General features: G+C 46.2%; 1 protein-coding gene across 1 annotated transcript; it reads left to right on the top strand.

Moving 5' to 3' along the window:
* The first annotated feature begins 431 nt into the window (after positions 1 to 431).
* On the top strand, positions 432 to 9,683 carry LOC147023926 (uncharacterized). The gene is made up of 3 exons (XM_085890361.1): positions 432 to 914; positions 1,548 to 2,430; positions 6,687 to 9,683. Exons 2-3 carry the CDS (start codon positions 1,558 to 1,560, stop codon positions 8,481 to 8,483), a joined length of 2,670 nt encoding a protein of 889 aa, XP_085746487.1. The 5' UTR covers positions 432 to 914; positions 1,548 to 1,557; the 3' UTR covers positions 8,484 to 9,683.
* Positions 9,684 to 11,784: the final 2,101 nt, after the last annotated feature.

The following is an 11,784-nucleotide window of genomic DNA, read 5'->3' as shown; positions in this document are numbered from 1 at the left end:
CTTCTCTTCTCAGTGATGATCTCACCTCCATCCATATCCCACCCCCCTGCATGTTAACCTCGAACGGTCACTCGGCAGAGTGCATACCTCTGCCAAACTGATTAGTTTACGTTTTCTATCCCACTGATAGGCAGGATCTGTATTCGGACCTGAACTAAAATTTAATCGGCTTGTTCTTCACGCCTAACCGACTCACCCACCAAGTTTCGTCCGAATCCGTCCACAACTTTTTGAGATATCCTGTTCACAGACAGACAGACAGACAGACAGACAGACAGACAGACGGAGTGAAAACATTACCTCCTTCACCTTCGGTTAAAAAAAAAAATTGCCTCTGGGAACTTGGTCCATTTTTTGTACCGCAACATCATTTCAGTCACTAAAGAGCTGTTAAAATTTCCCAAATGTATGTTTTTATGTAAAAAAAGAAACTGTAAAAAATCTGTTTTTATGTAAAAAGTACGATGTCATTATTTAACAATTGGTTAATTTCAATTGTATTCCAGAGATCAGGTAGTAGTTGTAAGAATAACCTCATATTATAAAGTATGCCGCTGATTATGCAGGACTGGCAAAACTCCCAGGAAAGGGGCGGAGCTGAAAGAGTGAAAGGGGCGGAGCAAAGGGTGGGCGGAGTTTGAAAGCAGGGCGTGGTGAGTATGACCCACGAGTCTGTCGACCGCCCCGACTGAGCGATTATAAAAGGGCGAGCGAGGTATTTTATGATTAGGTTTCACTTGAGCTTTGCAGGGTGTGGTTCCTCTCTCTCGGTTGGTTACAGTCCACGGTTCTTTCACTCGGGTTGAGTTCTTAACCTTCATCGACCTCGCTTCTGGGCAAAACCTCCCGCTCCACGAGGTATCTCCGATCTCCCGTTAACCTCCTTTGGACCGAGGTGAACGCGCTGTGAAGTGGTAGGTTTGGATTGCGGTTGTTCTTTGTTTCTCAGTTGCAGAATCTTCTCATTTCGCCCCTCCACCCTACCCCGCCCGTTGTTTATTTAAATGCCTGAGTTGGTCAATTTATTTTTCTGCTTGGCCATGTGGATTGGGAGTGTGGTTGGGGAGATGATGGTGCATTGTGGATGTGAAGGTCTGGTGTGTGGTTGTTGATATTGATTGGTCAGGTGGTTGGTTGGGTTGGAGGTCTAGCTTTCGATATAATGGGGATAGGGTAGTTTTGGGTTGCTGGTGCTGTGTCGGTCTAGTTGATGTATGGAAGGGGGGAGATGTGGATGTAGATTTATACATTGGTATGGGGTCTTTGTTGGTAATTGAATGTGGGGGTTTACCTGAAGCAAAGTGCTGTAGAATGTTATTTTGATGAATGGAAGAAGAAAAGGGAAGTGGGTTGTGGGGGTGGGGGGGGGGGATAATATGGGTAAATAGATATATGGAGGGAGGCAGTCGGGGTGGTAAGGGTGACTGACTCCAATTAAAAATTTTTTTTTTAATATCGCCAAAAAACCTTTTACTTTTGTTTTCACATATTTCAAAGTCTTTCTTGCCTACCCCTCCCCCCCCCCCAATTTCCCTTCACTCTCCCAGCCTTTCAATAATGGGCAGCCATCTCAGCAAGAAACGGAGGGAGTACAATTTGAGTGACCAGAAGAATGCGGAGCCGGAACAGCATGGTGACTACAAAGCTGACACAAATCAAACTGCTGTGGTGACACCAGATGGTGTGGACAAGGACAAAGTGGCAGACATAGAGCAGCCAACTGACAAACTGCCATGTTCAGAGGTAGAGCAGCCATGTGACAAACCATCATGTCCAGAGATAGAGCAGACATCTGACAAACCATCACATCCAGAGGTAGAGCAGACATCTGACAAACCATCATGTCCAGAGATAGAGCAGACATCTGACAAACCATCATGTTCAGAGGGAGAGCAAATATCTGACAAACCATCACATCCAGAGGTAGAGCAAACATCTGACAAACCATCACGTCAAGAGGTAAAGCAGACATCTGACAAACCATCATGTCAAGAGGTAGAGCAAACATCTGACAAACCATCATGTCAAGAGGTAGAGCAGACATCTGACAAACCATCATGTTCAGAGGGAGAGCAAATATCTGACAAACCATCATGTCCAGAGGTAGAGCAGACATCTGACAAACCATCACATCCAGAGGTAGAGCAAACATCTGACAAACCATCATGTCAAGAGGTAGAGCAGACATCTGACAAACCATCATGTCCAGAGGTAGAGCAGACATCTGACAAACCATCACATCCAGAGGTAGAGCAAACATCTGACAAACCATCATGTCAAGAGGTAGAGCAGACATCTGACAAACCATCATGCCCAGAGGTAGAGCAGCCAGTTGGTGGTGAGACAAATGTGCAGCTGGTTGCCAATGAGGTGACTCTACCTGAGGCAGCAAAAGCCACCAATAACATCCCTGCTGTGACTGTGGTGAACTGAAGCAAATGAGGACCTGGATGTTTCGGTTCTCAGTGGGGAATCAGACACTAAGTCAGTGGTGAAAGCTCCTGACGTGGCTGTCTTTGTGGAACAAACTGTGGTTGTGAGTGAAGGAACCTGGAATGGTTTGTGCACAAGTGACCCCTTTTATAGACCCCAGCTCGATCAGACCGTGCAGAAGAAAGTCCATTTGATGGGAGGGTTCCAATTGAAGGTTTATAGCTTGTAAGAGTTTGATCCATCGAATCGCTTCTGCTTGATGTGAATTTTACCACCACACACACACACACACACACACACACACACACCTGGAACAACATTTGTACCATGTTCCAGATCTTTTGCTTCTCTGCTCTTCATTTGGCTCTGCGTGACTTCCCGTTTTGTGGTCGTCATTGTACGTTTTATGAGAATTTAATGCTTTTTTTTTCCATTTGTTTCGTGCAATTGAATAAAATTTGTAAAAACGTTTTTCCTTTGTCCTATTTTGTGAACAAATATGATGATTTTGAGTCTGATCGATCCTCTAACTTGATTTCTGTATCACCAGGATCTTTCGCGGTCCTTTCCAAGGTTCTCATAACCTGATGGTTGTAATCATTGAGGTTATTTGATCGCGTGGGCTGGCAGGATGGCCTCGAAGTACGCACACTCATCTCTAAGCCGTCTAACCTGGGTTTGAATCCTGACCCAGGTATAAACTGCCATACTGGTGTTTCATATGCAGGGTGATTCATCCGTCAATGGGTGTGCTGTCCCTCCTGATGGATGTTTAAACGGGTGTCCCATCTGCCCGCATTAGTTAGTGGATGTTAAAGATCCCAGGGTGTCCTTTGCGAAGAGTAGGCGAGCTATCGCCGGCACCATGGACAAATTCCAAATTCTTGTCATAACCAGCAAGAGGGCATTGCATCAACGGCTCAGACAATGATGCTACCCAGCACCCTTGTGCTCCAGATGAAAGAAGATTTGATTATTTGGCCCCAAGTGTGCGGGCGATGATTGTGGACACTATTTGATGTGACGGACCTTTTCCACCATGCTCCTTGTTCGCTTCGGTTGTCTGGATTTCCTTCTGGTCCACGCTTCTCTCAGCTGATTTAATTGGTCAATCGATCATTTCTAATGAATATACCGTTATATAGGTTTTGGTTTTTTTTGAACTACAATCAAGTGCTTCATGCAGAAGGATAAAATGAGCAGGGCAACTATCAAGAAGAGAGATTTATAAACTGTGATTGATGAGGAATTGTGGGATTTTAAAAGGTAAGCCATTGGGTCATGGGGGCGAGATGTGCTCCAAAGCAGTGTGACCACTCCTTGGCTTTTTTTTTTTTCACAAGATCTTGGCTATTCGTTGTTCACCTTGGCGTCTTGGTTTTCTATAGGTATTCTTGGCGTGTAGGTTTTTCTATTATCATCACTTTTCTGAAACCTTGTGAATTCTTGGCTTTTTTTCATTGGCTCACCTTGGCATTTATGAAAATGAGGACTGGTCACACTGGTCCAAAGGGCTTGTCGGTGTGAGCGAGGCAAAGCTAAAGAGGAAAAAAAAAGTTTTCACAAAAAATATTTTAACAATGCCAAGACAACTAGACGAAAGCAGCACCCGGTACATATTAACAGTGGAAACACATCCCAAGTCCTGGTGCAGGTAAACAGGACCTTGTACTCCGACTGGCCAAACCCACCTTCACCTGGGATGCTCCGAAACTCGCTTGATGGCGAAACACAAAACTCAAGCTGGCCGTGGGACATGTTCTGTAAATTTCAAATAAACGGTTGAAAGTGTCACTTTTCGAGGTTCAGGCCTAAAACCCAACAAATTAAAGTAAGAATGTAAAGATTTAGGTTCACGTTACTCGGTGACTGCTCCTGGAGCTGTGTGTGCATCAAGAACTTGAAGACCATGGCACGACCGACTGCGTTCACAAGGGTAAGGAGGTGCACAATTAGCATCAGTGTGTGTGTGTGTCGTGGAGCAGGCGAGGTATCGCAGGTACCTCGAGCAATTGACAAATTATTACCTGACTACCGCTGGGATAGGCAAAGGCAAACCACCTAATGTAACCCTTGGCAGGAAAGTGCTTCTGCAACCACCAAAGAGCAACACGGCTCGAACGGTACGGGGGAGAAAAAGACAAAAACACTTGGACGAGACGAGAGGACAAAGCCAAGGTGTGCAGCACCTACCTGGCAAGATGAGCGAGACGATTTCAAAAATTAAGGACATTCATTCATTCATAAATCCAAGGCTATAAGTCGCAGGGTACAGTCATATTATATGCTGTTGCTATGACAACGCACTGGTCCATCATTCAATCATTCATTCGTTCACTCATTCGTATGCAGCGCCGAGCCCCGAGCTTGCATCATAATTTGTGGTGGTACATGCTGCTGAGATCTTCTCTGTCGAATACAGAGCGCATTTCAGAATCAGCCTCTGGTAGCCGGCACACAATGGCCTACTCTTTTCCATAGACATGCAAATCTTTCACCACGGGAGATGCAGCGGCTGAAAGTCTCTCCAAAGGGAGATGCTGTCATCAGGTGGACCCCTCCCTGCGAAGCACCCTCGTGGTCTTTGTTGGATGAGGATTCGAACCCGGAGGAGAAAACTCAAGGGAATCTTCACGGGTCATCTATGTATTATGTAATGAGCTAAGATCCTCGTCCTCTTAATGATGACGTCATAAAAACGAATATGACGTCATTGTGATGCATCAGGTTTGCGATAAATTATATCTGTGCTAACTTCTAATGCCCTGTTCGATTCCCGCAAGCAAAATTCAAACAGCTTGCCTAGTTTCGGAGATAATTTTTTTTAGGTGATTTCCATTAACTGCGATATTATGACGTCATAACTTTTTTTTTCTTGGAGGAATTTTAAAAATCGGAGATGGTTACTGTCTGCGCAGGGAATTTTTACATATATACGGCAAGTTTCAGGAAGTTTCGATGAAAACTGGAGGCTGTGAAACAAAAAAGTCCACAAGAAGAAGAGGAAGAACAACAACGTGAGTAAGATTTCGAGATCCTCCTCCACGAGGATCGAAAAACTGGAAACATTCGGCAATTAGCTTCAGTCATTCTCGCTGCAATCGCATCTCGAGCATCGCAATAATAACTTTAATGTTCAAAGAAACATTACAAGAGCTATCATGTGATGAGGTAACGGTTAGTTCACTCTAATTGGACTCAGGAGATCAGGTAGTTAGTGAGTTAAAAGAATGACTTCGTATAAATTACTCCATTGATGATGCACGTGGGGGAAAAGTGGCGGGAAAAGTTAAACAAGGAGGAGTTTGAAAAGTGGGCGGGGATGAATAAGTGCGTGGCAAATAATGACGGGCGGAGAAATTAGAGTGGGCGGGGATTGGAAGTAGGGCGGAGAAATTAGAGTGGGCGGGGATTGGAAGTAGGGCGGAGCAAATAGAGTGGGCGGAGCAAATAGAGTGGGCGGAGCAAATAGAGTGGGCGGAGCAAATAGAGTGGGCGGAGCAAATAGAGTGGGCGGGGATTGGAAGTCGGGGGTGCGATCTGCAAATCTTTGCCCCGCCCAGCTGGTTCGATATAAAAGAACGGGCGGGGTTGGTGGATGTTTTAATGGGAGGTAATGTTTGGGTTTTGGGGGGTAAAAAAAAAAAAAAAATTTTTTGCCCCGGTCTTCACGGGTGTTTGTAATCCACAGTTGTATTTCATCTCGTGTCCTCTCGGGGTTGGTGTTTAACCTTTGGATCCACAACCCTCGTTTTCCCACAAAAGGTTTTCGCCGTACGAGACGTGTCGCCGGTCTCTTTGTGCCAAGGTAAACACGATGTGGATGAGGTAGTGGGTTTGGAAGGATCTATTCTCCCTCACCGGGTACCTGCTCCTGCTGCACGTGTTTACTGTATTGTAAACATCTCGACTTCAGTTTAGGTTCTTCCCTCCTCATCCCTCATCCCTGATCCCTGAACGGCTTTTTTTTTTCTTGATGACTAATTATCTCCCTCGACGGTTATCTCAGACAGAGCTTGAATCCGGGGATATCTATTTATTATGTACGCAGGGGTGGTTTATATTTTCTTGAAGCGTGAGTTGGAAGGGAGGTTGAACTAATGTTGTGCAGAGGATGACGATTATGGATGGTGGTTGGAAATGTGGAATTTTTGAAAATATAATTGTGTGTGCGTCAGTCAGTCACACATCCCACTTTCTTTTTTTTTGTCCTTGCCTCTCCACACTTACCCCCCCACCTTTCATGCCACCAGCTTCCAACAATGGGCAGCCGCCTCAGCAGGAAACGGAGGGAGTACAACTTGAGCGACCAGAAGGATGTGAAGCCAGAACGGCCTGGTGACTACAAAGCTGACACAAGTCAAACTGCTTGGGTGACACCAGATGGTGTGCAGAAGGAGAGAAATAAATTGGCGGCAGAGCAGCCGCCTGAGAAGCTGCCGTATCCTGGGGTGGTGCAACCGCCTGAGAAGCCACCGCGTCCTGGGGTGGTGCAGCCGCCTGAGAAGCCGCCGTGTCCTGGGGAGGTGCAGCCGCCTGGTTTGGAGGTAGAGCAGTCATCTGGTAAGCCGCTGTGTCCTAGGGTGGAGCAACCGCCTGGTTTAGAAGTGGAACAGTCACCTAGTAAGCTGCCGTGTCCTGGGGTGGAGCAGACGCCTGGTTCAGAGGTCGAGCAGCCACCTGGAAAGCCACCATGTCCTGGGGTGGAGCAGCCACCTGGAAAGCCACCATGTCCTGGGGTGGAGCAGCCACCTGGAAAGCCACCATGTCCTGGGGTGGAGCAGCCACCTGGAAAGCCACCATGTCCTGGGGTGGAGCAGCCACCTGGTTCAGAGGTAGAGCAGTCACCTGGTAAGCCGCCGTGTTCTGGGGTGGAGCAGCCGCCTGGTTCAGAGGTAGAGCAGTCACCTGGTAAGCCGCCGTCTCCTGGGGTGGAGCAGCCACCTGGTTCAGAGGTAGAGCAGTCACCTGGTAAGCCGCCGTGTCCTGGAGTGGAACAGCCGCCTGCTTCAGCGGTAGAGCAGTCACCTGGTAAGCCGCCGTGTCGTGGGGTGGAGCAGCCGCCTGGTTCAGAGGGAGAGCAGTCACCTGGTAAGCCGCCGTCTCCTGGGGTGGAGCAGCCGCCTGGTTCAGAGTTAGCGCAGTCACCTGGTAAGCCGCTGTGTCCTGAGGTGGCACAGCCGCCTGGTTCAGAGGTGGAGCAGTCACCTGGTAAGCCGTCCTGTCCTGGGGTGGAGCAGCCGCCTGGTTCCGAGGTAGAGCAGTCACCTGGTAAGCCGTCCTGTCCTGGGGTGGAGCAGCCGCCTGGTTCTGAGGTAGAGCAGTCACCTGGTAAGCCGCCGTGTCCTGGGGTGGAACAGCCGCCTCGTTCCGAGGAAGAGCAGTCACCTGGTGAGCCACTATGTCCTGGGGTGGAGCAGCTGCCTGGTTCAGCGGTAGAGCAGTCACCTGGTAAGCCACCGTGTCCTGGGGTTGAGCAGCTGCCTGGTTCAGCGGTAGAGCAGTCACCTGCTAAGCTGCCATGTCCTGGGATGGAGCAGCCTCCTGGTTCAGAGATGGAGCAGTCACCTGCTAAGCTGCCATGTCCTGGGATGGAGCAGCCTCCTGGTTCAGAGATGGAGCAGTCACCTGGTAAGCCGCCGTGTCCTGGCGTGGAGCAGCCGCCTGGTTCCGAGGTAGAGCAGTCACCTGGTGAGCCACCATGTCCTGGGGTGGAGCAGCCACCTGGTTCAGCAGTAGAGCAGTCACCTGGTAAGCTGCTGTGTCCTGGGGTGGAGCAGCTCCCTGGTTTAGAGGTAGAGCAGTCACCTGGTAAACCGCCATGTCATGGTGTGGAACAGTCATTTGCTGGTGAGGAAGCTGCGGTTGATAAAGCTATGGAAGCAACCAACAACTCCCTGTCTCCTATGACTGCCGTGGTCGTGAAGAGTGAAGAGAAGGACCTGGATGCTTCGGTTCTCGGTGGGGAATCGGACAATAAGTCAACAGAACAGCAATCCATGGTGAAAGCTTCTGATGCTGCGGTTGTGAAGCAAACTGTGGTTGAGTGAATGAATGTGGAAAGGTTTGTGCACATGTGACCTTTATAGACCCGAGTTCTCTGCTGTGCAACAGGAAGTCTATTTCGTGGTGTTGATGGGACTGGGTGGGCTCAAGCTGAAGCTTTATAAACTTGGAAGAGTTTGATCTATCAAATCACACCTGCTTGATGTGAATTTTAACACCACACACACGCTGAAACAACATTTGTACCATGTTCAAGATTATATCTCTCTATCTATCTATTTCTCTATATCTCTCTTCTCCCCCCACCCCAAACCCCCCCCCTGACACATTCCATGTCTGGTTTGCATTTGGCCTTCAGCCTGTTGTAGATCAACTTAAACTAAACAGCTTTTTGTTGTTGTTTGTTTATTTTTTTTAATTTAAATAAATAATTCAATGTAACTTGTAAATACCTTTTTTGTTTCTGCAAGTTTAGATGTTTGTAACCATTTGTCTGGCTGTTTCTCTCATTATCCATGGCTGGCAGGCACACTTTGAGTTTTGTTCTGTCATTTTCAATATGAAGCGGTTTTGAATGAATTGCCCTTCTGGCCATTTAAAGCAAATATGTTCACGTTGTTTTAATCAATTACAAATGGTTAATGTCTTTTTTTTTTTTTTTTTTTTGTCCAATTTGTTTTGGGGCTGTATATTTGCCGACACACTGAGTGCACGGGTTTCTTCTTTCACCTGTCAGACGATTCCCTCTGCTTGGTTACCCTCAGTTTTTTTTTTTTTCTCCTGCCTCTACAATTGTACACTTCCTTGTTGTCCTATCTAAATTTAATTTGCCTCTGCTTTAAACCACCTGACTGCTGCCTTCCCCATTACATTGTGAACCCCCACCCCTCTTGTGATTCCTTGTTAATCTTCCATCCTTGAAATGCAGGTGTGTACTTCCCCTTGTGGGTTGGTTCCTTAAAATGTAATACGCATCGTTTTAATCATTCTCCCTTGATCCCCTTACTCCTGTACTCGCATGGCTTTGGGGCTCTGTTGTAGATGAATGTGGTAGGAATTTTGACCACAACCTGTTGCCACTTCTTCCCCATCTACCAGTATCCTTTGGAATGGGCTAAACTTGATACCAGGATATAAATTGTTGAAGCTTGGGTCAAACTCTGTATGCAGGGGTATCTGCGACCCCGTTCTGTTTGAATGGAAGTTGTTTGTCATTTATGTTCTGCAGTAGAAAATAAAAATATAAAAAAAATTTCATCACCTTATTTGGCTTGCATTTTTAAGATGCTTCGTGTAGAACTGATGGATGAAATTTGCTTTTATTCCTGCGGAGTATTTTTCCAGTGATTTAGGCATGAACCCTTCTCCAAAGAAAACAAGATTCACCTTTTCAACCAGCACCACTTGGTGCTTAGATTGAAGTTGATTTGAGGTAGGCTAACCATCGCCGCAAGACTGGTTCTTCATGCCATGTTTGGTGCTTGGTTCGACCTGCTGGGCCTGTACGAGACTGTTTGTTTCTACTGCAATTTCCCCTCCAGTCTTACCAACAGTCTGAAGCTCTCATGGTTCCTGGCATCTCAACCAATTGTTTGGTTTTGATTGGGGCTGCTTCTCGAACAAGACATGGTGCAGGTGGTCTTTCACATTTTAATTTTTTTTGGATTATGTGTTGTACTCGAGTTAAAGGTATAACGATAATGAATTGAAGCTCTTGGTATCGACTTTAGAAACGTCCTCTGGCTGGCTGGAGTGGACTCGTGTTGGAAAATGCAGTTTTTGGTCCCTCCTGCAGGGATGCTTCATCACAGGCCTTCAACTTCTCGTATACATCGATAGTATGATTTCTTCATTGCTTTTGGGATAGGTTTTATGTCAAACCTTGACAAAAAGTAAAACATGATTTGTTCCTAACCCCCTTCCCACCCTATGCTATACTTTCAATAACAGAGCAAGTTGGTTGGGAGTTTATAAGAACTAGAACTGCATTCTGTGGAGTTCATACCTCTGCCATGCTGAACAGTTTACATTTTGTATCGCAGTGATTGGCCGGATCTTGATCCCTACCTTTACCAAAGTCTAATGCGTTTCACTGACCCAACTCATCCACCAAGTTTTGTTACAAGTCCACAACATTTTGAAATTTTTCTTTTTTTTTGGCCCCATCTATACTAATAAAAGTGTCTCCCCCATAACTCCAAAACCACAAAACCGAACAGCCTGAAACTTTGCATACATACTAAGAAAGCTCCAAGGAAGTGCAAGAGTGAAAATTGGATGTTTGTGTTAATTAAAACACCCCTTTTGAAGATAATTAACGGCCTTATTTAATTGTATCCATCATCAGCTGATCCTTGGCCACCTCGCTCTCTGGGTCTTAAGGCATTTCTTTATGCTGGGGTCTGAAACCGCCACTTTTTTTTTGGCCTGCTCAACCATGCTGTGACTAGGAACAGGCCGCAACGATTCTTAACGATAAAATTAATTAGGTGCTTTTTCACTTTCCTTGCTCATCGAATGCCTGTTCATCATAGCTATGAATCGCTGGGTATATTGCAGTGCTTATTAACGCCTGGAGACGCCAGTGTTGGTGGCTTTATTTAATTTGCATATATGAATAACTGATAGATTCTCTTAAACTAATCCTTATTACAAAATGTAAACTCAAGATTTGAAAGTATCAGCAGTTCCGACTCCAAAAAAGTGTTGATTTGTCCAATTCAGATATTGCACGGGTGTTTCTGGGTGTGAAGATTGTCTAGACACGTCTACAGTTGAGAGCTTTATTGGAGACTCCACTAGGCCCACGTAACATGCACCGCCATCGTGGTTCCCTGCACACCGCACCCTTCCGAGCCAATCCCTCCGCAGCAAGTAGTCCCAATTACCACAGAATCAATGGAAATTGGTAATCGCTTGCCAAGCCAGGTGTTCCGTTGGAGTGCTTAAGCCACTTAGAGTTATACAGCACAGTTCGTGTCCTAATCGGGATGTGTAGTCAATAGTTACTACAAGGTAGAGGTACGTCAACAGCACACACTAACATGGTACATATGGGTAGATTTGAATCTGCACAGACTCTCCATGGGTGTGTGGACATGCCATGCCTGTTACGGGTGCCGAGGTGGCAAACTTTCATCCCGTCTCTTATGGAGGTTTTATCAAGTTTTCCTTTGTCCTCGTGCCTGTTTCTAAAGCATGTGGTTATTGGATTTGATCTACAAAGGTTATACGTTTCTTTTTGTAAGTTTTTCAAAGCAAAATAAATTTGTTAATTCCTGATTTCTGAGCAGTTTGCAGTATTAACGTGTTTTTTTTTTTAAATTACCGAGCCAATTTTGTTTT

Source organism: Eptatretus burgeri, chromosome 7, assembly GCF_056783735.1.
Source record: "Eptatretus burgeri isolate ZD-2024b chromosome 7, Ebu_testis_v1, whole genome shotgun sequence".
NCBI classification, from domain to species: Eukaryota; Metazoa; Chordata; class Myxini; order Myxiniformes; family Myxinidae; genus Eptatretus; species Eptatretus burgeri.
This window is presented reverse-complemented; position numbering and strand designations above follow the sequence as displayed.